Genomic DNA, 27,859 nt, shown 5'->3' on the forward strand with positions numbered 1-27,859 from the left:
GGGTACTAGCAAGGCTAAGGAGCTACGAGCGAAGGAAGTGGTACAGTGACGGGGTGGGTTCGAGCAAAGCTAGGGAGCTACGAGCGGAGGAAGTAATACAGTGACGAGGTGGGTTTAAGCAGGGCTATGGAGATACGAGTGAAGAAAATGGTACAGTGACTAGGTGGCTTCGAGCAAGGCTATGAAGCTACGAGCAGAGGAAGTGGTACAGTGACTGGGTGGATTCAAGCAGGGCTATAGAGCTACAAGCGGAGGAAGTGGTACAGTGACGGGATGGGTTTCCAGCAGGGCTATGGAGCTATAAGTGAAGGAAGTGGTACAGTGACTGGTTGGTTCGAGCAGGGCTATAGAGCTACGAGCGGAGGAAGTGGTACAGTGACGGGATGGGTTTCCAGCAGGGCTATGGAGCTATAAGTGAAGGAAGTGGTACAGTGACTGGTTGGTTCGAGCAGGGCTATAGAGCTACGAGCGGAGGAAGTGGTACAGTGACGGGATGGGTTTCCAGCAGGGCTATGGAGCTATGAGTGAAGGAAGTGGTACAGTGACGGGGTGGGTTCGAGCAGGGCTATGGAGCTACGAGCGGAGGAAGTGGTACAGTGACGGGGTGGGTTCGAGCAGGGCTATGTAACTACGGGTGCAGCTAAAAGGCATCCAAAGGACAGGTGTGCCACAGATCAGCTGATATCACACACAAAAAGAACAAACTCACCTGGTCTTGTTGGTTAGTGGGATGTCATCCTCATCAAACAGCCATTCCAGAGTGGGAGGTGGTGTGGCAGTGAATTGACAGTGAAATATGGCATCTTCATTTTTATTGACTATCTGGTCCTCTGGGATAAGCAGTGCCTGAGGGAAGCTCTCATCTTGAAGAGGAGAAAAAAAAAAAAGAGAGAGAGAGAGCAAGGTTTATACATTATTCACAGCAGTGATGCTTATTTTTGCCATCCCTTCTAGTATACAGCAGAGACAATGATTCCCACCAGCTATATACACCATAGCAGCATGTGCTGCACCGGAATGCTGCTTGAAGCACAAGAAATAAATGATCACCAATACTTCCTATAGAGACTGCCATCCCTACATCATACAAAACGCAGAGCTGCAGGGAATGCTATATTTTTAGATACATTGTTAATTCTGATTAAAAACCCAGAGAGGGGAGAAGAGGAGAGGGCGTAATGTATTTGTTCATTCCCTTCAGGCTTTTTGCAGTAAACCCAGAAAATGCAGTGTTTACATTACAGCCTAGTGATACCTCCACTGGCCACTCCTCAGATGGCTGCTAGAGGTGCTTCCTGGGTCAGTGCTGCACAGTGTGACGGACATTCAGTGTCTCCACCCTCTGCATGCAGACAATGAACTTTCTTCACAGAGATGCATTGATTCAATGTATTTCTATGAGGAGATGCTGATTGGCCAGGGCTGTGTTGGACTTGTGCTGGCTCTGCCCCTGATCTGCCTCCTTTACAGTCTCAGCCAATCCTATGGGGAAGCTTTGTGATTGGCTCAGAGAATCACTTCTGATGATGTCCGTCAAGCAAGCAGATCAGGGACAGAGCCAGCAGCAGCAGACTGCAAAAAAAATATATATAATATATATATATTTAGGGAGGGCTAGATGATGCTTTTAACACTATAGGGGCAGGAATACATGTTTGTGTTTTATAGTGTTCCTTAAAAAGAACGTTCTTTGCATGATGCCGAAAATTTGAATTATAGAGTTCAATATCACTGCAGGAACTAAATCATAGACACAAGGCACTTCGTGTTTTAACTTTGAGGATAAATATGTGTACTTTAATTGTAAAGACTTTTGCGCACACAAAACCAGTGCAGTGGAGTGCGGGAACGGAAAAGCTACATACATTTCAATATAAGGCTTGAAATGGCTCCCAGCACTGCTTTAACTTGGACTGGACTCTAACTCACAGCACACCAAGAAGATCAGAATCCGATTACTTGCTAGCTTTCCACAAGCTGACTGAAGTTCATTTATATGCTGTGCCAGCATTGGCCAGCAGGTGTCACAATCATTCTTTAATTCAGGTTTAGAATGTAGCCACCAGAAAGTGCCACTATTATCCCGCCTTTTAGACGTGGCCTGTGGCAGAGAGCCACGCTGTTCCACTATTAATGACATGAGAGGGACTGAGAAAGTTATAGTGGTTTTCTTTCTTTCTGCAGAGACCCAGGACACAAAAAGGAGCACAGACATTGGGTTGTGCCATTTCTTTAACCAGAAAAATACTGAGGTCTTTGTGGCCATTATAGACCAGGGGGAGAGGCTAGGTTTTGTCAGGCTAGCCAGCGTCCTGTTGTGTAAGGTTCCTATAACCCTCTGCAGCAAGATACAATGTGAAGCAGCAGGTAATGGGGTCAATGCAATGTCTTTAATTGGTGACACACAGTGAAGGTGATCTCATGGAAACCCCCCCCCCCCCCCCCTTTTCTTCCTCCCACCAGCCCGTGGGGTGTCCGTTCATGACGTCACTGACAGCGAAATATGTTATTGCAAGGCCTCATTAGAAGAACATGCAGTCTCACCGATTATGCTTAGCGTGAAATTGCGGTTGCTGCAGACTTTCCCAAGTGTGTTGTGTGCGCAGCAGTAGTACTCTCCATTGTGATCCGGTTCTGCACTGCGCAGCGTTAATGTGCGCTCCTTATTACTGAAGGAGTAGGAGCGGCCGACATCTGAGATCAAATCGCCATTTCTGAACCACTGATAACTTGGCCTGTGATAGTAAAAAGACTTATCAAGCTATTACAATATTAGGGGCAATTCTACGTCCTGCTGCTAGGGGACATTAACACACACTGCTGGGGGTTGGGGGGAAAGAGTGGAACATTTACCCTCACTCTCGGGGAGGAGAAAGAGGAGACATTTACACACTCACTGGTGGGGGAGAGAAAGAGGGGACATTTACACACTGACTGCCGGGGGGGGGGGACGGACGTTTACGCACTCACTGCCGTGGAGAGAAAGAGGGGACATTTACGCACTTACTGCCAGGGGAGAGAAAGAGGGGACATTTGCGCACTCACTGCCAGGGGGAGAAAGAGGGGACATTTACACACTTACTGCCGGGGGAGAGAAAGAGGGGATATTTACACTCTCACTGCCGGGGGAGAGAAAGAGGGGATATTTACACACTCACTGCCGGGGAGAAAAAGAGGGGATATTTACACACTTACTGCCGGGGGAGAGAGAGAGGGGACATTTACGCACTCACTGCCAGGGGGAGAAAGAGGGGACATTTACACACTCACTGCCATGGGATAGATAGAGGGGACATTTACACTCTCACTGCCGTGGGATAGATAGAGGGGACATTTACACTCTCACTGCCGTGGGAGAGAGAGAGGGGGGATATTTACACACTCACTGCCGGGGAGAGAAAGAGGGGATATTTCCACACTCACTGCCGGGGAGAGAAAGAGGGGATATTTACACACTCACTGCCGGGGAGAGAAAGAAGGGACATTTACGCACTTACTGCCGGGGTAGAGAAAGAGGGGATATTTACACACTCACTGCCGGGGAGAGAAAGAGGGGATATTTACACACTCACTGCCGGGGAGAGAAAGAGGGGACATTTACACACTTACTGCCGGGGGAGAGAAAGAGGGGATATTTACACACTCACTGCCGGGGAGAGAAAGAGGGGATATTTACACACTCACTGCCGTGGAGAGAAAGAGGGGACATTTACGCACTTACTGCCAGGGGAGAGAAAGAGGGGACATTTGCGCACTCACTGCCAGGGGGAGAAAGAGGGGACATTTACACACTTACTGCCGGGGGAGAGAAAGAGGGGATATTTACACTCTCACTGCCGGGGGAGAGAAAGAGGGGATATTTACACACTCACTGCCGGGGAGAAAAAGAGGGGATATTTACACACTTACTGCCGGGGGAGAGAGAGAGGGGACATTTACGCACTCACTGCCAGGGGGAGAAAGAGGGGACATTTACACACTCACTGCCGTGGGATAGATAGAGGGGACATTTACACTCTCACTGCCGTGGGAGAGAGAGGGGGGGGATATTTACACACTCACTGCCGGGGAGAGAAAGAGGGGATATTTCCACACTTACTGCCGGGGGAGAGAAAGAGGGGATATTTCCACACTCACTGCCGGGGAGAGAAAGAGGGGATATTTACACACTCACTGCCGGGGAGAGAAAGAGGGGATATTTACACACTCACTGCCGGGGAGAGAAAGAGGGGATATTTACACACTTACTGCCGGGGGAGAGAAAGAGGGGATATTTACACACTCACTGCCGGGGAGAGAAAGAGGGGATATTTACACACTCACTGCCGGGGAGAAAAAGAGGGGATATTTACACACTCACTGCCGGGGAGAGAAAGAGGGGATATTTACACACTCACTGCCGGGGAGAGAAAGAGGGGATATTTACACACTCACTGCCGGGGGGAGAAAGAAGGGACATTTACGCACTTACTGCCGTGGGAGAGAAAGAGGGGATATTTACACACTCACTGCCGGGGAGAGAAAGAGGGGACATTTACACACTTACTGCCGGGGGAGAGAAAGAGGGGATATTTACACACTCACTGCCGGGGAGAAAAAGAGGGGATATTTACACACTCACTGCCGGGGGGAGAAAGAAGGGACATTTACGCACTTACTGCCGGGGGAGAGAAAGAGGGGATATTTACCCACTCACTGCCGGGGAGAGAAAGAGGGGATATTTACACCCTCACTGCCGGGGAGAAAAAGAGGGGATATTTACACACTCGCTGCCGGGGAGAAAAAGAGGGGATATTTACACACTTACTGCCGGGGGGAGAAAGAGGGGACATTTACGCACTTACTGCCGGGGAGAGAAAGAAGGGACATTTACGCACTTACTGCCGGGGGGAGAAAAAGAGGGGATATTTACACACTCACTGCCGGGGGGAGAAAGAGGGGATATTTACACACTCACTGCCGGGGGAGAGAAAGAGGGGATATTTACACACTCACTGCCGGGGGGAGAAAGAGGGGATATTTACACACTCACTGCCGGGGGGAGAAAGAGGGGACATTACAACAGTCTCAGGTAGGAGGGAGAATGAGGCTGCATTTACACTCTCTTACAGGAGGGGGGGAGAGAGTTGGGGCATTCACAAACTCTCATACGGGAGGGAGAATGAGGATACATTACACACATTCTGCTATGGGCACATTTTAATGAAATATGGTGTATACACTATTGCTGGACCAGACAGAGTTCCTTACGTTTGGAATCTGGTGTAGGCTGGCCTGTGAATGTCCGGTAAAGATGGTTAACAGATATGGCAATATGACACGTGGTACAAGCCTGGCTGTGCATGTACAATATTAAAATATGCCCACTCCATGCTTGGGCGAAAGACACTAAAAATATAACGTTGCGATTCGTTCCTTGAGAGCCAAGTAAGGAACACCGTACTGGCGAGGGCCCCCTCCAGTTACCTAATAAATAACTTGCATAGCATTACCGTGGGTGCCCGTCTATGTGACAGCGCAGTGTGACTGAGGACGAGCTCTGTATATCATCAACAGAGGATGGATGTTGCAGGCTGACCCCTCCACTCTCAATCCCTGAAACAGAACATTTTATTATTTACAAAGCACCTACACACACACATACACTGCAACAACCCATCAAAAAAACCCAAAAAAAACCCAGCTCCAGAGCACCAGCCATGACACCAGCTACCACCCTAAGCACCATGGAACACTGGAGCATCTCACTGTTCTATCGGGTTGATTTGGGTGCTCTTTCTTGTATAATGTGCCTGGGTCTCAGATACATTTTTCTTTTATTACAAATAACTAAAATCGCTAGATATAGAAAACTTAGTGAGCATCATGGTTCTGCCATTCAGGCTCCAGTCAGGTACTCACATTTAATATTAAAAGAGGCATTGGCACTCCGGTCTTCTTCACCCGTATCTGGTTTTCGTGCCACACACTGGAAGTTGCCCCCATCTAACCGCCTGTCTACGGCTGTGAAGGTCAGACTGCTGTCCTCCTGGTACCTACGCTCCGTGTCTATTACCGGTATTCCATTATGGAGCCAATGAAACTGCACCCCTGCCGAATCCTCCACCTCGCAGCTCAGCAAGGCACTCCTCCCATGAAAGGCATCCTGTGAGGACGGGTGCTTGGTGAAAATGATGGCAGCCTGGACACACACAGCTATAGAGAAATACAGAAGGTCATTATTGAATAAAACATTCCACCTCCAAAAATGTGTCCCATTTTCATTCCTCCACTGCATCCTATTACACGGACTCCCTCCATTCTTCCTCAAGTGTCCCTCCTCCTTTCTCACTTCCCTTCTCCCAATCATCTGTTCCACAGCCTTCCCAACCAATGTTTCCTGCAGAACACTGGAGACAGTGAGAAAGCAAGACAGTATCGTACATGGGGAGAAGGTGAGAAAGCAAGACTCGTACATGGGGAGATAGTGAGAAAGCAAGACTGTATCGTACATGGGGAGATAGTGAGAAAGCAAGACTCGTACATGGGGAGATAGTGAGAAAGCAAGACTGTATCGTACATGGGGAGAAGGTGAGAAAGCAAGACTGTATCGTACATGGGGAGAAGGTGAGAAAGCAAGACTGTATCGTACATGGGGAGATAGTGAGAAAGCAAGACTGTATCGTACATGGGGAGATAGTGAGAAAGCAAGACTGTATCGTACATGGGGAGATAGTGAGAAAGCAAGACTGTATCGTACATGGGGAGATAGTGAGAAAGCAAGACTGTATCGTACATGGGGAGATAGTGAGAAAGCAAGACTGTATCGTACATGGGGAGATAGTGAGAAAGCAAGACTGTATCGTACATGGGGAGATAGTGAGAAAGCAAGACTGTATCGTACATGGGGAGATAGTGAGAAAGCAAGACTGTATCGTACATGGGGAGATAGTGAGAAAGCAAGACTGTATCGTACATGGGGAGATAGTGAGAAAGCAAGACTGTATCGTACATGGGGAGATAGTGAGAAAGCAAGACTGTATCGTACATGGGGAGATAGTGAGAAAGCAAGACTGTATCGTACATGGGGAGATAGTGAGAAAGCAAGACTGTATCGTACATGGGGAGATAGTGAGAAAGCAAGACTGTATCGTACATGGGGAGATATTGAGAACGCAAGACTGTATCGTACATGGGGAGATATTGAGAACGCAAGACTGTATCGTACATGGGGAGATAGTGAGAAAGCAAGACTGTATCGTACATGGGGAGATAGTGAGAAAGCAAGACTGTATCGTACATGGGGAGATAGTGAGAAAGCAAGACTGTATCGTACATGGGGAGATAGTGAGAAAGCAAGACTGTATCGTACATGGGGAGATAGTGAGAAAGCAAGACTGTATCGTACATGGGGAGATAGTGAGAAAGCAAGACTGTATCGTACATGGGGAGATAGTGAGAAAGCAAGACTGTATCGTACATGGGGAGATAGTGAGAAAGCAAGACTGTATCGTACATGGGGAGATAGTGAGAAAGCAAGACTGTATCGTACATGGGGAGATAGTGAGAAAGCAAGACTATCGTACATGGGGAGATAGTGAGAAAGCAAGACTATCGTACATGGGGAGATAGTGAGAAAGCAAGACTATATCGTACATGGGGAGATAGTGAGAAAGCAAGACTGTATTCTACATGGGGAGATAGTGAGAAAGCAAGACTGTATCGTACATGGGGAGAAGGTGAGAAAGCAAGACTGTATCGTACATGGGGAGAAGGTGAGAAAGCAAGACTGTATCGTACATGGGGAGAAGGTGAGAAAGCAAGACTGTATCGTACATGGGGAGAAGGTGAGAAAGCAAGACTGTATTCTACATGGGGAGAAGGTGAGAAAGCAAGACTATTGTACATGGCAGGAGTAGGCAACCTTCGGCACTCCAAATGTTGTGGACTACATCTCCCACAATGCTTTTACAGCCATAATGCTGGCAAAGCATCATGGGAGGTATAGTCCAAATATTCCACTCACAAAACTAGTGCCAAAGAAACTACTTTTTCCTGCCGGGCAAAGGTCCCACAGAGTGAGCTTATAATGCAAATGTGAGGGCTGCATATTCTGGAGAATAAATAGCAAGCCTCCATCAACATGTACACACTCAGCTACCCCACACCGGGAAGAGGACACCGTATTTGGGATTAGCTGGATGTCTGTTCCAGCACCGTGCTGCCCTAACCCTAAAACATGTTTAGTCCAACTGGGAATCTTGAATTCCTATTATGGTAGAAATCAGCTTGACAACTACAGACAAAACAAGTCAGACAGAGACCCAGGGGGCTTTCAGAGCTCTGTGAGAATTGGATAGATCTGTTAAATGATAGAATTATTAAGCATGGCATTCTATGTGCTGCCTCACAGGTAATTCCCCTTATGTCAGGAATCTCCAGAATGTGGTGCCATCTTGCCCTGTGTTTGTGTATTTAAAAGCTCACCAGCTGTTGTAGATTTAATCCACCGTCGAAATCGTGTGGGGCTGCAATGAAACCAGGTCCCTTTAACGGGAAGTTAAGCTACATTGCATTGCCAACAGACAGGCTGTCCACAGAAGCAATTAGTTTTTAAAATAGCCCCGACTATCAATAGTTACTTCCAGGATTGCTTCACTACACAGAGATCAGGGATCAATTATTCAAAATGTCTATTAAATGAATAAAACAAGAATATCTGGATTTTCTGAGAGCACCCGTGAATGCCGGTATTACAAAGTGGACAAAAAAAAAAAAAAAAAAACACTCAACACGCTTTACAGGGTCTGCAAGACACACTGACAAACCCACCAGAAGGTTCTTAATGAAGATAGCTTGAGAGAAAAACAGATGTTTAAACGAAGGACACACAACTGGACATTAGCAGCACTTTCACTATTATACACTGTAATAACATTCTAGCATCAACCAGCCTGAGCATCCGTTCCCAAAACATATTGGCTTCTAATAAGTGGAGGTACCTTGCCAAGATACAGCTAAGATTTTCCCAGACACATATACCAGCTTAAACCAGGCATCCCTCCATAGAATAACTTGAGGAGCCTTCAACCAACACGAATACACCTCCATACATACATGTTCTGCCACCAACCAACACGAGTACACCTCCCACAGACATATACCGGCACCAACTAAACCCAACACACGTCCACATACATATAGAAACATAGACATAGAAACATAGACATAGAAACATAGAATGTGACGGCAGATAAGAACCATTCGGCCCATCTAGTCTGCCCAGTTTTCTAAATACTTTCATTAGTCCCTGGCCTTATCTTATAGTTAGGATAGCCTTATGCCTATCCCACGCATGCTTAAACTCCTTTACTGTGTTAACCTCTACCACTTCAGCTGGAAGGCTATTCCATGCATCCACTACCCTCTCAGTAAAGTAATACTTCCTGATATTATTTTTAAACCTTTGTCCCTCTAATTTAAGACTATGTCCTCTGGTTGTGGTAGTTTTTCTTCTTTTAAATATAGTCTCCTCCTTTACTGTGTTGATTCCCTTTATGTATTTAAATGTTTCTATCATATCCCCCCTGTCTCGTCTTTCCTCCAAGCTATACATGTTAAGATCCTTTAACCTTTCCTGGTAAGTTTTATCCTGCAATCCATGAACCAGTTTAGTAGCCCTTCTCTGAACTCTCTCGAAGGTATCAATATCCTTCTGAAGATACGGTCTCCAGTACTGTGTACAATACTCCAAGTGAGGTCTCACCAGTGTTCTGTACAATGGCATGAGCACTTCCCTCTTTCTACTGCTAATACCTTTCCCTATACAACCAAGCATTCTGCTAGCATTTCCTGCTGCTCTATTACATTGTCTGCCTACCTTTAAGTCATCAGAAATAATCACCCCTAAATCCCTTTCCTCAGATGTTGAGGTTAGGACTCTATCAAATATTCTGTACTCTGCCCTTGGGTTTTTACGTCCAAGATGCATTATCTTGCACTTATCCACATTAAATGTCAGTTGCCACAACTCTGACCATTTTTCTAGTTTACCTAAATCATTAGCCATTTGGCTTATCCCTCCTGGAACATCAACCCTGTTACATATCTTAGTATCATCCGCAAAAAGACACACCTTACCATCAAGACCTTCTGCAATATCACTAATAAAAATATTAAAGAGAATGGGTCCAAGTACAGATCCCTGAGGCACCCCACTGGTGACAAGCCCAAGCTTTGAATATACTCCATTGACTACAACCCTCTGTTGCCTGTCACTCAGCCACTGCCTTACCCATTCAACAATATTGGAATCCAAACTCAAAGATTGTAGTTTATTGATAAGCCTTCTATGTGCAACAGTGTCAAAAGCCTTACTGAAATCTAGGTAAGCAATGTCTACTGCACCACCCTGATCTATAATTTTAGTTACCCAATCAAAAAAATCAATAAGATTAGTTTGGCATGATCTCCCTGAAGTAAACCCATGTTGTCTCTGATCTTGAAATCCATGTGTTTTTAGATGTTCAACCATCCTATCCTTTAACATGGTTTCCATCACTTTCCCCACTACTGAAGTAAGGCTTACTGGCCTATAGTTGCCCGACTCCTCCTTATTACCCTTCTTGTGAATGGGCACAACATTCGTTAACTTCCAATCTTCTGGGACTACTCCTGTTAACAATGATTGGTTAAATAAATCTGTTAATGGTTTTGCTAGTACACCACTAAGCTCTTTTAATAGCTTTGGGTGTATTCTATCAGGTCCCATTGACTTATTTGTCTTTACTTTTGACAGTTGAAATAGAACCTCTTCCTCTGTAAACTCACATGTAATAAATGACTCATTTATCCTTTTTCTTAACTGAGGTCCCTTTCCTTCATTTTCAGCTGTAAATACCGAACAAAAATATTCATTGAGGCAGTCAGCTAGACCTTTATCCTCATCTACATACCTTCCTTCTTTTGTTTTTAATCTAACTAATCCTTGTTTTACTTTTCTTTTCTCATTTATGTATCTAAAAAAAGTTTTGTCCCCCTTTTTTACTGACTGTGCTATTTTCTCTTCTGTGTGTGATTTGGAAGCTCTTATAACTTGCTTAGCCTCTTTCTGCCTAATCTTATAGGTCATTCTGTCTTCCTCACTCTGGGTTTTTTTATAATTACTAAATGCTAACTTTTTGTTTTTTACTATTTTGGCCACATCTGCGGAGTACCACAGTGGTTTCTTGAATTTTTTGCTTTTACTGACAAGCCTAATGCAATTTTCTGTTGCCTTCAGTAGTGCAGCTTTTAAATAATCCCATTTATTTTGGACTCCATTTAAGTTGCTCCAGTCTGATAATGAATATACTGGCATAAATGTCCCGAACACCTCCCACATACATATACTCCCACCAACCAACACGAGTACACCTCCCACAGACATATACCGGCACCAACTAACCCCAACACACCTCCACATACATATACTGGCATAAATGTCCCGAACACACCTCCACATACATATACTGGCACCAACCAACACAAGCACACCTCCACATACATATACTGGCATAAATGTCCCGAACACACCGGCACCAACCAACACGAGCACAACTCAACATACATATACTGGCATAAATGTCCCGAACACACCTCCCACATACATATACTGGCATAAATGTCCCGAACACACCTCCCACATACATATACTGGCACCAACCAACACGAGCACACCTCCACATAAATACACTGGCATCAACCAATACGAGTACACCTCCCACATATGTCCCGAACCTACCTCCCACATACATATACTGGCATCAACTAAACCCAACACACCTCCCACATACATATACTCGCATCAACTAACCCAAACATACCTCCCACATATATATACTGGTACCAACCAACACAAGCACACCTCCACATACATATACTGGCACCAACCAACACAAGCACACCTCCACATACATATACTGGCACCAACCAACACAAGCACACCTCCACATACATATACTGGCACCAACCAACACAAGCACACCTCCACATACATATACTGGCACCAACCAAAACGAGTACACCTCCACATACATACACTGGCATAAATGTCCCGAACACCCCTTCCTACATACATATACTGGCATAAATGTCCCGAACACACCTCCCACATACATATACTGGCACCAACCAACCAAACACGAGTACACCTCCCACAGACATATACCGGCACCAACTTATGCCAACACACCTCCCCATACATATACTGGCATCACGTGTCCCGAACACACCTTCCACATCTATATACTGGCACCAAGTGTCCCCAGCACACCTAAACATATATATACTGGCACCGAGTGTCCCCAGCACACCTAAACATATATATAATGGCACCAAGTGTCCTCCACATACATATACTGGCATAAATGTCCCGAACACACCTCCCACATACATATACGAGCACACCTCCACATACATATACCTACCTCTCCCAGCGCTCTTTCAGTGTTTCTTTCTCTGGTTCTGCCTCTTCTCACCAACCCCTCTCTGTCGGCGTCCCCCAAGGATCTGTCCTCGGCCCCCTATTGTTCTCCATCTATACTGCCTCCCTTGGTAAACTCATTAGCTCCTTTGGTTTCCAATATCATTTATATGCTGATGACACACAAATCTACCTGTCCTCCCCTTCTCTCTCTCCGCCCACCTTGACTCGTGTTTCTGACTGCCTCTCTGCTATTTCCAACTGGATGGCTGCTCACTTCCTTAACCCCTTAAGGACCAAACTTCTGGAATAAAAGGGAATCATGACGTGTCACACACGTCATGTGTCCTTAAGGGGTTAAACTCAACCTGTCCAAAACAGAACTTCTAGTTTTTCCTCCCTCAAGTGCTGCTACTCCTGTTGTCTCCATCCAAGTCAACGGCGCTACTATCACCTCTACCTCGCAGGCTCGCTGCCTAGGGGTTCTTTTCGATTCTGACCTCTCTTTTACTCCCCATGTCCAATCGATAGTCAAATCCTGTCGCATCCAACTCAAGAACATAGCGCGCATCCACCCATATCCAACGCCAGACGCGGCTAAGATACTGGTTCATGCTGTTGTTCTCTCTCGCCTCGACTATTGCAATCCCCTTCTCACCAGTCTTACATGTTCCCAGCTTGCACCGCTGCAATCTGTAATGAACGCGGCTGCGAGGCTTATTTTCCTGTCCGGTCGCACCTCCCACGCCTCCACGCTCTGTCAGTCCCTGCATTGGCTTCCAGTTAGATATAGGGCCCAATTCAAAATTCTGGCACTTGCTTACAAATCCCTACATAATGCTGCTCCAACATACCTATCCTCCTTCATACATCCCGTCGAGACCCCTGCGCTCATCCCAAGACCTACGCCTATCCTCTGCCCGGATCCCCACCTCTGACGCTCGCCTTCAAGACTTCTCTAGGGCTGCACCTATTCTGTGGAACTCCCTTCCCTCCTCAATCAGACTTTCACCCAGCCTCCACTCCTTCAAAAAATCTTTGAAAACTCACTTCTTCGTTAAAGCGTATCAATTAAACTGTCAGCAGGCTTCTCATCCCCCACCCCATGACTCCTTTCCTGCAACTGTCAAAAATGACCTACCAAGCACTCAATAAACCCTTCTCTAACAAACTATTTAATTCCCCTACTTTAACCCGTTTGTGTCACTATACCCCACTCCCTCTAGCATGTAAGCTCATTGAGCAGGGCCCTCAACCCCCTCTGTTCCTGTACGTCCAGTGGTCTGATCTCAATTATGTGTCTGTTAGTCCACCCATTGTACAGCGCTACGGAATTTGTTGGCGCTATATACATAATAAAATAATAATAATAATAATAATAAATGTCCCGAACACAACTCCCACATACATATACTGGCACCAACTAACGTGCGTACACCTCCACATACATATACTGGCATCAACAAACACAAGCACACCTCCACATACATATACTGGCATCAACCAATACGAGTACACCTCCCACATATGTCCCGAACCTACCTCCCACATACATATACTGGCATCAACTAAACCCAACACACCTCCCACATACATATACTCACATCAACTAACCATAACATACCTCCCACATACATATACTGGCACCAACAAACACAAGCACACCTCAACATACATATACTGGCATCAACTAACACAAGCACACCTCCACATACATATACTGGCATAAATGTAATGAACATACCTCCCACATAAATATACTGGCACCAACCAACACGAGCACACCTCCACATACATATACTGGCATCAACCAATACGAGTACACCTCCCACATATGTCCCGAACCTACCTCCCACATACATATACTGGCATCAACTAAACCCAACACACCTCCCACATACATATACTCGCATCAACTAACCCAAACATACCTCCCACATATATATACTGGCACCAACCAAAACGAGTACACCTCCCACATACATATACTGGCACCAACTAATGCCAACATACCTCCACATACATATACTGGCATCACGTGTCCCGAACACACCTCCCACATCTATATACTGGCACCAAGTGTCCCCAGCACACAGAAACATATATATATATATATATACTGGCACCAAGTGTCCCCAGCACACAGAAACATATATATAAACTGGCACCAAGTGTCCCCAGCACACATAACACACATAAACATATATATACACTGGCACCAAGTGTCCCCAGTACACAAACATATATATACTGGCACCAAGTGTCCCCAGCACACAAACATATATATACTGGCACCAAGTGTCCCCAGCACACCTAAACATATATATACTGGCACCAAGTGTCCCCAGCACACATACACATATATATACTGGCACCAAGTGCCCCCAGCACACCTAAACATATATATATACTGGCACCAAGTGTCCCCAGCACACCTAAACATATATATATACTGGCACCAAGTGTCCCCAGCACACCTAAACATATATATATACTGGCACCAAGTGTCCCCAGCACACCTAAACATATATATATATACTGGCACCAAGTGTCCCCAGCACACAAACATTTATATACTGGCACCAAGTGTCCCCAGCACACATAAACATTTATATACTGGCACCAAGTGTCCCCAGCACACATAAACATATATATACAGGGAGTGCAGAATTATTAGGCAAATTAGTATTTTGACCACATCATCCTCTTTATGCATGTTGTCTTACTCCAAGCTGTATAGGCTCGAAAGCCTACTACCAATTAAGCATATTAGGTGATGTGCATCTCTGTAATGAGAAGGGGTGTGGTCTAATGACATCGACACCCTATATCAGGTGTGCATAATTATTAGGCAACTTCCTTTCCTTTGGTAAAATGGGTCAAAAGAACGACTTGACAGGCTCAGAAAAGTCAAAAATAGTGAGATATCTTGCAGAGGGATGCAGCACTCTTAAAATTGCAAAGCTTCTGAAGCGTGATCATCGAACAATCAAACGTTTCATTCAAAATAGTCAACAGGGTCGCTAGAAGCGTGTGGAGAAACCAAGGCGCAAAATAAATGCCCATGAACTGAGAAAAGTCAAGCGTGCAGCTGCCAAGATGCCACTTGCCACCAGTTTGGCCATATTTCAGAGCTGCAACATCACTGGAGTGCCCAAAAGCACAAGGTGTGCAATACTCAGAGACATGGCCAAGGTAAGAAAGGCTGAAAGACGACCACCACTGAACAAGACACACAAGCTGAAACGTCAAGACTGGGCCAAGAAATATCTCAAGACTGATTTTTCTGAGGTTTTATGGACTGATGAAATGAGAGTGAGTCTTGATGGGCCAGATGGATGGGCCCGTGGCTGGATTGGTAAAGGGCAGAAAGCTCCAGTCCGACTCAGACGCCAGCAAGGTGGAGGTGGAGTACTGGTTTGGGCTGGTATCATCAAAGATGAGCTTGTGGGGCCTTTTCGGGTTGAGGATGGAGTCAAGCTCAACTCCCAGTCCTACTGCCAGTTTCTGGAAGACACCTTCTTCAAGTAGTGGTACAGGAAGAAGTCTGCATCCTTCAAGAAAAACATGATTTTCATGAAGGACAATGCTCCATCACACGCGTCCAAGTACTCCACAGCGTGGCTGGCAAGAAAGGGTATAAAAGAAGAAAATCTAATGACATGGCCTCCTTGTTCACCCGATCTGAACCCCATTGAGAACCTGTGGTCCATCATCAAATGTGAGATTTACAAGGAGGGAAAACAGTACACCTCTCTGAACAGTGTCTGGGAGGCTGTGGTTGCTGCTGCACGCAATGTTGATGGTGAACAGATCAAAACACTGACAGAATCCATGGATGGCAGGCTTTTGAGTGTCCTTGCAAAGAAAGGCTATATTGGTCACTGATTTGTTTTTGAATGTCAGAAATGTATATTTGTGAATGTTGAGATGTTATATTGGTTTCACTGGTAAAAATAAATAATTGAAATGGGTATATATTTGTTTTTTGTTAAGTTGCCTAATAATTATGCACAGTAATAGTCACCTGAACACACAGATATCCCCCTAAAATAGCTAAAACTAAAAACAAACTAAAAACTACTTCCAAAAATATTCAGCTTTGATATTAATGAGTTTTTTGGGTTCATTGAGAACATGGTTGTTGTTCAATAATAAAATTAATCCTCAAAAATACAACTTGCCTAATAATTCTGCACTCCCTGTACTGGCACCAAGTGTCCCCAGCACACACAAACATATATATACTGGCACCAAGTGTCCCCAGCACACACAAACATATATATACTGGCACCAAGTGTCCCCAGCACACACAAACATATATATACTGGCACCAAGTGTCCCCAGCACACACAAACATATATATACTGGCACCAAGTGTCCCCAGCACACATAAACATATATATATACTGGCACCAAGTGTCCCCAGCACACAAACATATATATATACTGGCACCAAGTGCCCCCAGCACACATAAACATATATATATATACTGGCACCAAGTGTCCCCAGGACACCTCCACATACATACATATGCGCGCGCGCGCGCACACACACACACACACACACACACACACACACACACACACAATCCAAGTAAATTTCCCAGATGACAATACCTGCATCAGCTAAGTTAAGGAAAACTTCTACAGTCACGGGGAAAAAGAAAGTACACACTCTTTGAATTCTATGATTTTACATATCGGGACATAACAGTCATCTGTTGCTTAGCGGGTCTTAGAGGAACACTATAGGGTCAGGAACACAAACATTTATTCTTGATCCTATTGTAAACACTATTTAGTCTCCCTAGATATAGTAAAAACCTTAACTTTATCCCAGTCTGTTGCTGCTGGCTCTGCCACTACCCCGCCTGTTTGGCTGACATCATCAGAAGTGTTGATCAAAAGCCAATCATAATGGTTTCCCCATAGGAAACCGTTGGTTTATCTGATATTGCCAAGGAGGTGAGGCAGGGGGCGGAGCTAAACGCCACCCTGACGGATTAGCACCTCCTCATTTAGATACATTGAATCAATGAGGAAAGTTCAGTGTCTGCATGCAGATGGTGGAGACACTGACTGTCAGTCACACTGTGCAGCACTGCCCCAGGAAGCACCTCTAGCAGCCATCAGAGGAGTGGCCAATGGAGGTATCCCTAGGCTGTAATGTAAACTCTGCATTTTCTCTGAAAAGACAGCGTTTACAGCAAAAGGCCTGAAGGAAATCATTATACTCACCAGAACAAATACATTAAGCTGCAGTTGTTTTGGGGACTATAGTGTCCCTTTAAGATTAGGTAAATACAACCTCAGTAAAACTAAGTACAACTTATAATTCAATAGATTGTAGAACCCCCTTTAGCAGCAATAACTTGCAGTAATCGTTTCCTGTATGATTTTATCAGCCTCGCACATCATTGTGGAGGTAGTTTGGCCCACTCCTTGCCATGTTGCTTCAGTTCATTGAGGTATGCTGGCATTTGTTTCTACACAGCTCTCTTAAAAAGGGATTCTATAGTGCCAGGAAATCAAAGCCGTTCCCTACAGTGCCCCCCTCCCTCGTCGCTGAAGGGGTTAAAACCACAGAATTCAGAGCCCAGTAATCTCCCTGGTTATACACTGTTTCCCTCTTCTCCTTGCATAACACTAAGCCCACAATCAAGCATGTATAGCCTGTAGCCTCTATCTTGATAACTAGCATTTACAGCACCTACTAGCCGGTTACCAAATAATCTCATAATGACATGTCTGCTAGCCGAAACATCTACTTGTTCATTATTTGTTTATTGATAGCATGCATGTCACGCCAGCTTGTTTTAATCCTCATACTCACATACCCACTCATGTCTATGTAACTCACATCAACCACATCTTAAGTTTTGTTAAATACTCTAGACATGTTCGAATACCATGTGACCTAGCTAATTTAAAAAACAATGCGTGCAGTGACCTACTATGCCTTATACTTGTTCAGATACGTATTTTGCCAATCTTGTACTTGCTGTTGGGGCATTGCAAGAGCTTGTGTTAAGTATTGCACCACAAAAATAAAGAATTATAGAAAAAACAATAAACCTTCAGTCACTTACCTAAATCCAGCGCCCATGTCCCTTGGCACGGTGTCAGGCTCCACACACACTCCTCCCCCGGATGAGACCTAATGCACACGCAATAGGATTTCCCCATAGAAAAGCATTAATCAATGCTTTCCTATGGGGAAAAATCTGACGCTTTAGGTCCTCATGCAGGGCCTGAGGAAGTCCAGTATTAGATACCAGACCGAAGGTCCATTTCAATTCAGGAAGCCCTATAGTGGCTGTCTGACCGACTTAAAGCTGCAATATAAACATTGCAGTTCTCTGGAACTGCAATGTTTTAAATTGCAGCACTAGGTGCAAAAGAGACACAGCATCCAGACCACTTCAATGAGCTGAAGTGGTCTGGGTGCCTGCAGAGCATGTCTCGCCAGAGCATGTCAATCGGTTGAGATCTGGACTCTGACCATGATGTGGGATTATTTAAAAAACCTTATTGTATTTGTATTCAATTATTGCACTAACTCCATTTTAACTTTATACTGTGACAATCCTCCATTTTGTCCCCCTAACCTGACTTCTTCAATCCTCCATTTTGTCCTCATAACCTAACTTGTTCATTTTAAAAATCACCTTACATGACAGAATTTCCCAGCACATCTAATACAATAGAACAAAGACTGTATTTTCTATAAAGACATGATTAACACAGGAATTGCTGACTTTCCCTTAGATTTGCAACATAGTATAATTTGAAGGCCATGCGAACACAGTAGTAATGAAATGTTCTATTCATAAGAGACCTTGCACCTGGCCACGAGGCCTGAGATCACCGACCGTGTAAAATGACGCTCAAGACCCCTTGTCCCCCACCCGTGTCCAGAACAATCCCACCTCTTGGTGGGTGGACACGGGATTAACCACTTAGTCTTTTGAGCCAATTAATAATATTGATAGGTGGACACTAATCCCGACACTTGACAATTAATCCAATTAATGATGTTTATTTACTGATATTCTAATAATCAATGATGACGTAAAATGTCTCTTAAAAGGGCCTGCGCGTCCGCTTTTTAATCACTTGCCAATAAACTTTCTCGAAGTTATTTTAACCTGAACCTTGTGTGTCAGACTTAATTACTTCAGCGTATATACGCAATTTATTTTATTGATTTGGACAGGAACAGATAGACATTTAAACATTTTGGTTTACTGCAAAAAGTACCATAACAACTTGGCGCCCAACGTGGGGCACCGGGCTATGTCTGGCCGGTGAGCCGTCCTAAGGAAGACGCTGTTGGACGGAGGAATCCAGGGGGAAGGAAGGGAGACTGATCACCTCCAGATACACGGTAGAGACTTCTGCAGAGCCACCGGTACGTTCCGGCCCCTTTGATTGACCCGTCCACGTGTCTGTGACTGCTTCCCGGGAGGACATCAAAGACAGGTAATATCTTGCCCGGTGTCTCGTTACTCATTTGTTTACCTGCATTTTAGTCTATCTGTTGCCTGGGTGTGTTTGAATTGTGTTTGAATTCCCCATTCTGAGATAAAGGGGGGGTGGACCTGCAGGGGATTTGCCTGGGGTTCTGTCTTGCTTGTTTTCCCCTTTTTGGGATAAAGGGGGGTGGACCTGAGGGGATTTGCCTGGGTCTTCTGTTTTGTCTGTTTATCTGTTTGTATTTTACCTCTTTTGGGATAAAGGGGGGTGGACCTGAGGGGATTTGCCTGGGTCTTCTGTTGCCTGTTTTACCCCTTTTAGGAACCACGGTGCTGTGGTTGTAGGGAAAAAGGGGGGTTGACCTGTGGATGTGTTCCTGGGGGTCATCTTTTCCTGTTTAACTCTTTTAGGAGCCTCGTGGCTGGGGCTGTAGGGAAAAAGAGGTGTGTTGGATCTGTGGAGATTGTGTAGACTCATAGTTTCCTGGGGATCCTTCTTGTGTCACTTTGATAGCCTTGCTAGCTTCTCTGTGCACGTTACTCTGCTTGCAGAGTGGTGGTACCCTCCAGCTTTGAGCGCTGAGCTGGAGCTATTCCAATTTTTATTTTGTGGTGTGTGAATTCGGGCAGGCATTGCTGTCTTCATCACCACGGAGTAGTGGGACTTATAAAGTGGGTTTTTATAGGGGCACTACAAGGGTGAGGGTAGCGCAGACACCATTAGTGGGCTGCTGTGACGAGGGAGGCATATGGATTTCGGACCGGTGTTAGCTGTTATCCTTGGCCGTTGGTAGTAAGATACTACGGGATTGAGGGAGGTGACTTTGGAGTAAGCACACGAGTAAAGGAAAGGAATTACTGTTGATTTTATTTGAACTGTGATGCATGCACTGTATTTCAACTGTACTGTTGTCTTGTTTGTTTAATGAGGAGTCTCATGTACTCCTGTGTCTGTCTCTAAGGATTTTTCCTTGCCTTTCATCTTCTCTACACTTTCTATATTATTATACTATCCACTCCCATTCCTCTTAAAAGAGAAGTGATTGGTCACACACTTCTCACCTCGCTCCAATCCGTGTCTACCACCCCGGGTAGGCGGATTCAGTGACTAGTCTACGTTTTGGGAAGACGCACCTGAGAAAGTCCCACGATTCTCAGGTGGCAGTCGAGCATTGTAGACGTTCTTGTTCAATTTTCCTTCTCTCCCTCTATATCTAGGACGCTGGTATAGGGGTAAAGGGACTATGGGACAGGATTTAGATAAGCCCAGCAAGGGCTGGTTAGCATGTGATTTAGTAGAGAACAGAGAGGGTGAAGAGATGGTTAAAGGTGTTGAAAAGATTGCAAAAGTATGTAAAATTGCTGTACCGACATGTGGAAGATTGCAACCAGAAAGTTGGCGCAAGTTACTAGCAGAAATGAAAGGCAAGCTTACAGATAATGATTTATTAAAGACTGCTGAAGCATGGTACAGAGTAGCGAAGGCTATTCAGTTAGAAGGTTGGGTTGAGGAAGAGATAAATCACAAAGGTGTAAAATTGTTTGTGTATCATAAGAATTGTGTTGCTGGGGTCTTCCCTCAGCCAGCGCCCCAAAATGGCGCCCAGGGGATGTCTATCCCCAAGGTTCAGTCAGCCATAGGTGATAGCCAGCTGACTATGTTCCCCACTCCCAATCCTCCCGAATCCCATCTCACCACCTCCCCTGTCTGCCCGGTCCTGAATTCTGATGGATCTTTCTTTACCCCTTCCCCTTCTCTAACAGTCCCATCATCCCCAGCCATCCCCACGCTCCCTTCCATGCCTAATCCTAACATCTCATCTGCCGCCTCCTCCCTGCAATCCCTCTCCATGGTTAATCCCCTTCCATCCGCACCCGCCCAACTAACTACCCCTCCCTCCCTTGCTGCTACTCCTCTTTCTGCATCCATCCCCACTAATCCCGTCCTGTCTCCTCCCATAACCAGCTCCGCCCCAGTCCAATATCCTACCTCCTTAACCGTACCTGCCCACCCTACTCTTTTGCCCTCCCCTGCCTGGCCCTACCCCTTCCCATATCCCATGGCCCTGCCCTACCCCGGTTACCCTCCCTTTCCCCAAGCCACTCCCCAGGTTCCGGTCATGCCCAGTCCGGCTCAATCCGTCCCGGAAGTGCCCATATCAAACATGGCCGCCACTTCTTCCCTTAATCCTAATGCAACTCCTTTCCCCGCCTCCAATATGGCGGCCCCCAGTTCAGCCCTGATGCCGGTAATCCCCGGTGACTACCTGTCTCCAGGTTATGACTCGCTAGCCACCCCTGCATCTGGGGCTCATTCCCAGCCACCGACCCTTTCACCTCACGCGGGACCTGCACCGCGTAGAAGAGTCAATATCATAGATTTCGATGATGACGAGATGGACAGGGTGTCCCATGTCTCATCGGCACTTGCTGCGGGAGCCCCATCTCATCGTTCTATCGATGATCCCTTCGGCCACAAGGGTCGGGGAGAACAGGCCCCTCCTAAATATGTAGCCTTTAACCCCACTCAAGCTAGTGCTCTGATGAAATCACTCCCGGACCCAGAAAAGCAGCCCATGCCCTTCTACCGAGGGATAGTTCAAATTCAAAAGACTTATTCAGCCGCATGGCGTGATCTATTGAGCATTTGTGCTATTAAAGCAGGGGATGCATATTGGCCAAGTATGGCCCGACACCTCAGTACAGATCAGCTCAACAGTGATGTTGATTACCCCTCTGGAGTAACTTTTTGCACCCAATTAAAGGAATGGGCTAAGGACAAACTTGCAGATCAGGCTGCTGGCCTTACTGATGTTATTCAAGATAAAGGAGAATCAGTGGAAAGGTTTCATGCAAGACTGTATCAAATGTTTACAGATTTGGGGTTTGATCTTACTGACAAGATTCATTCACAAATGCTGTCAGGTGCGTTTGTCCAAGGTGTTAAAGACTCTATACGCAAGGGAATCATTGCTGCACGCCCTGAATATAAGGTTGTTCCCCTGGATACCCTACTTTTAGTTGCTAGGGGCTTAGAATCTGCCCAGACCCCCAGAAGGCCAAGCTCTGCCCCTCTTATGGTATCACGCAGTACCCCTGTCCCCAGGGGCACCAGACCAGAGGATGGTTTCTGCTTTAATTGTAAAGCCAAGGGACATTTTAAAAGTGACTGTCCAGAACCCAAGAGAGAGCCAAGAAAGCCATCCAGGCCTGCCCCGGCCCCTAAGGCCGAAAAAGAGGTTCCGATAATTGAGGAACCCGATGATTAGGAAATTGGCAAGCCTGTGTCTGTAACCCCTGTAATGGCAGTGTCTACAGGGGATAAAGGGGGGCCACTTGCCACAGTGACGTTGCCCATTGAAGGCCACCCTACCACCTTTCTAGTTGACACAGGTGCAGCCCGTAGTGTTCTCCGTGAACAAGACCTGCCAGATCCATCCTTTCTGTCAAATATTGATGTCTCTTGTGTCGGAGTGGATGGCCAGCCAAGACATAGCCCTTTAACAACTCCACTCCGAGTTGGCTCCAGCCTGCTAGCTCGCTTTGTGGTATCCTCCACATGCCCAATTAACCTGTTAGGTGCTGATGTTCTCTCACGCCTGCAAGCATCCATTACCTTCACCCCGGATGGGCAGGTAGAAATGTCCACACCTCTATCTGAATCAGACACCTCAGCCTTGTGCTCCTTGCCTCTAATGCTGCATTTAGAAAAGCCCCGTGAGAAAGCAGCAGAATTAAGGTCCAATTTCCCAGAGGCATTAAAAACACAGGTGCCCGCCAAGTTATGGTCCTCAGGCCCAGAGGACATAGGTCACCTAAATGTTCCCCCTGTGGTGGTAAAGCTTATTCCAGGGGCTAAATTACCAAGAAAACCACAATATCCATTAAAACCAGCACAGGCTGCTGCCATTTCTACCCACATCAAGGCACTCTTGGAGAAGGGTGCCCTAGTGAAATGCAAATCTGAATGCAACACCCCATTATTCCCTGTGAAAAAGAAAACTCCAAAAGGTGAGCCAGAGAAGTACAGGATGGTTCAGGATCTCCGTGCTGTTAATGAAGCTACCGTCCTGGACACCCCTCTTGTACCAAATCCCCATACTCTGCTCTCTGGAGTCCCACCATCTGCAAAATTTTTCACAGTCATTGACCTAGCAAATGCCTTTTTCAGTGTTCCACTTGACCCATCCTGCCAATACCTGTTTGCTTTCACCCATGAGATGCAACAGTATACCTGGACTGTCATGCCCCAAGGGGCACAAAATTCACCAAGTCAATTTGCAAAGGCCATGGCCACCATCCTTGACCCATGGCAAGCCGAGCACCCAGAAGTTGTTCTGCTTCAGTATGTGGATGATTTGCTGCTCTGTGGAGATGATATACCCACTACTGAAAAGTGCTCAATTAGCCTGCTTTGTTATTTGGCAGAACAAGGATGCAAAGCTTCACTCATCAAGCTACAGTTCTGCCAACCCTCAGTAATTTTCCTTGGACATTGCCTATCTCAAGGTACCAGACATCTTACCCGGGACCGGGTAAGAGCCGTACTGGATATTCCAGCTCCAAGAACTTCAAAATCTCTCCATGCCTTCCTAGGCCTCATTTCCTACTGCAGAGCATGGATCCCAGAAGCCTCCCTGCTCATGCAACCCCTCTATGACGCACTTAAGTCTGACCCTTTCTGTTTAACTAATGAAGCTCTGGACAATTTCAATGCTCTCAAGCGTGCCATTGCTTCTGCTCCTGCCTTGGGCCTACCTGATTACTCCAAACCTTTCAAATTATTTGTCTCTGAAAGACAAGGCCACGCAACAGGAGTTCTCACCCAAACTAATGACTTAAGAGGCCGCCAGAGGCCTATTGGATATTTCTCATGTCAACTGGACATTGTGGCCAGAGGGACTCCTTCCTGTCTCAGGGCTGTTTTTGCTGCAAGAGAGCTCATAGAAAGAACCTCAGACCTGGTCCTTGGCCACCCCCTGGTTGTTTTGGCCCCTCATGACATTTCTGCCATCATCAACCAAGTCCAGCTCAAGCACGTGTCTCCAGCTAGACACCTACGCCTCCAGTGCCATCTTCTTCTACCTGACAACATTTCCATCCAAAGATGTCAAGTTCTTAACCCATCCACTCTTCTTCCACTCCCTGAGGGGGGTATCTATTATGGATTTATCACAGATGAAACCTACATTTACCTGCTTTGTGGATGTATCAAGAAAGTCATGCATCCACATTTGACATTTTATGAAGATGAGAAGCCTCTCTGTGAAGGCCCAGATTACGCCTTCTGTACCATGTGGTACAAACCAGACATTACTCCCGAACCTTGCTATGAAGATGAGCTTTACCACTGGACTGATGTGAAGCTCACTGCTCAAGATTTCTATTGTGACTCTGAAGGCAATAGCATGGTCTTGGTCCAACTACCTCAACAACTTAACTACCTCTACCGCCATTGGGATACTGCTATCCCACATATTCCTGTTACCAAATTGAAGACAAGGTCATGGAATGATCTTGGGCCCATGGCAAAGTTATGGGCCACCATGGATGAAGAACAGCTACAGGAAAATGGTATTGTCAAATACCCAACAACTGACCTTCTGGAAGCATGGCCACGCCACTTCCTAGAAAAAGAATTTCAAGATCTGGTCATAGTGAATGATTATGACCCCGAAACACCTCATGACTGTTTTGAACAGATGAAAATGGAGACAGTGCACCTACCAACCGTGCACGAGAATCCATTACCAGATCCGGATTTTACCCTGTTTGTGGACGGTTCAAGATATGCTGATGAAGAAGGAAGATACCATACAGGATATGCCGTAACCACAACAGATGAAGTTATCAAATCATCATCCTTACCACCAGCAATGTCTGCGCAAGAAGCTGAATTACAGGCTCTGACTTCAGCATGCAAAATTTCCGAAGGAAAACGTGCCAATATCTATACAGATTCAAGATATGCTCTAGGCGTGGCACATGACTTCGGCCTAATCTGGAAGACAAGAGGATTTCTTACCACCGCCGGTACGCCAGTCAAGCATAGTACTGCAATCAAGGAGCTAATGGATGCCCTCCTACTCCCTAAAGAAGTGGCCGTCTTGAAGGTAAAGGCCCATGGGAAGTTGGATACAGATGAAGCAATGGGCAACCATTTGGCTGATCAGGCTGCTAAGCTAGCAGCCAGGGATTTGCAGGAAGTGGATGAAGACGTGTCCGGACAAGAAGAAGAAGAAGAAGTCCCTATTTTTGCTCTGCAAACTCTTCCTACTGATTTGCGAATTTTGCGAGAACAGCAAGCTGCAGTCACTCCTGAAGAGATCCAGAAATGGAAAAAGAAAGGAGCTGTCCAAAAGGACGGAGTATATTACAACAACTTCAAATTCTGTCTCCCCAAAAATTTATATCCAGCAGTTGTCCAATGGGCACATGGGCCTGCACACTTGTCAAAGGAATTAATGGCCGCCCTCATACAGAAGTATTATGAAGCACCCGGAATCACAACATTGATCAGCAGCTTCTGTAAGGCCTGTGTCATTTGTGCAAAATGCAATCCAGGGAGACCAATCAAGGTGCCTGCAAAACACCTGGCAAAGCCCATGTACCCCTTCCAGCGAATTCAAATTGACCACATCCAGATGCCCAAGAGTGGGCCCCATGAATATGCACTAGTCATAGTGGACATGTTCTCAGGATGGCCAGAGGCCTACCCAGTGGCCAATATCACTGCGAAAACAACCGCAAGACGCCTACTTACAGAGATAGTATGTAGGTTCGGACTCCCAGAAGTCATTGAAAGTGATCAAGGCCCAGCCTTTACAGCAACAGTGACTAAAGAAATTTGGACTGCTCTAGGGGTGACCTTAGCCTTCCACACCCCTTACCACCCACAAAGTAGTGGTAAAGTAGAGCGCATGAATGGCACTCTAAAGGCCAGAATGTTAAAAATGTCACAAGAAACAAAGATGCCCTGGCCAGAAAGCCTGTCAATAGCTTTATTTAGTGTTAGGCACACACCTAGAGGGAAGCATTCACTGTCCCCATATGAGATTCTATTTGGGACAGCACCCAGACTAGGTTGTTATTATCCGCAGCAGTTACAACTCCAATCAGATGTTTTAGTAGATTATGTAACTGAACTTGCAAGTGCCTTGAACAAAATACATGCCCAAGTTTTCTCTTCAATTCCAGATCCCGAATTGGATACAGGTACCCATAACCTGCTTCCCGGAGATTGGGTTCTGGTCAAGAAGTTTGTGCGGAAAAATACCCTGGAACCAAGATTTGACGGTCCATTCCAAGTTCTCCTGATTACCGCAACCTCCGTCAAACTGGCCGGTAGGCCAAATTGGATCCACGCTTCCCACTGCAAGAAATCTCCAGCCCCTGAGGAAGCAGATACCGCACAAGCATGTACCTCTGGTACACCTTCTTCTTAATCAGCCTCATAAAGGCCCAACAAGTAGCCATCACCAAAGATATTAGTGGGTATACCTTCTGGTACAATTCATCATGCACCCATGTGGCTACTTACACCTTTGACTATTGTGATATTGTAGAATGCCCGTTCCCCACATCACAAATCCAGAGTATTTACAGAGATATCCCTCATTCAAAAGACCCATATGTTTGTGTAGTTGACAAGCAATGGGGGCACAATTGTAATCATTGGGGGGCGGCGGGATGGAATGCCGGGCCTGCCTGGGGTTACAAGCCAAAAAGTGCCTTATCTAAAGTAGACGATCAAGGTAGATCCCTTCTCCAGAGAATGACTTTGAGAAAGCCTGGGGGGGGTACACCAATGAAATTAATCCTTAACATTGAGCATCCAAGCCCAACGGATGCAGACCAGTATGTGATGGGAATGTATTGGAAAAAGGGTTCCTACCGTAAATTAGGGCATTTCTTCTTAAAGGATATGTGCAACTCTTCT

General features: G+C 45.8%; 1 protein-coding gene across 2 annotated transcripts in view; it reads right to left on the reverse strand.

The window, feature by feature from the left end:
• The window catches only part of PTK7 (protein tyrosine kinase 7 (inactive)), a 436,928-nt gene that overhangs the window by 396,027 nt on the left and 13,042 nt on the right, over positions 1-27,859 (reverse strand). For both annotated transcript variants that reach the window (XR_010086639.1, XM_063444205.1), the window contains exons 2-5: positions 5,902-6,195; positions 5,493-5,595; positions 2,545-2,735; positions 710-863 (exon numbers count right to left, since the gene is read on the reverse strand). Coding sequence is in view for 1 of the 2 variants with exons in the window: in XM_063444205.1 (XP_063300275.1) it covers positions 710-863; positions 2,545-2,735; positions 5,493-5,595; positions 5,902-6,195 (742 nt within the window). In the remaining variant the exon portion in view is untranslated. The remainder of the gene's footprint in view (positions 1-709; positions 864-2,544; positions 2,736-5,492; positions 5,596-5,901; positions 6,196-27,859) is intronic.

Source organism: Pelobates fuscus, chromosome 2 (assembly GCF_036172605.1).
Source record: "Pelobates fuscus isolate aPelFus1 chromosome 2, aPelFus1.pri, whole genome shotgun sequence".
Lineage (NCBI taxonomy): Eukaryota > Metazoa > Chordata > Amphibia > Anura > Pelobatidae > Pelobates > Pelobates fuscus.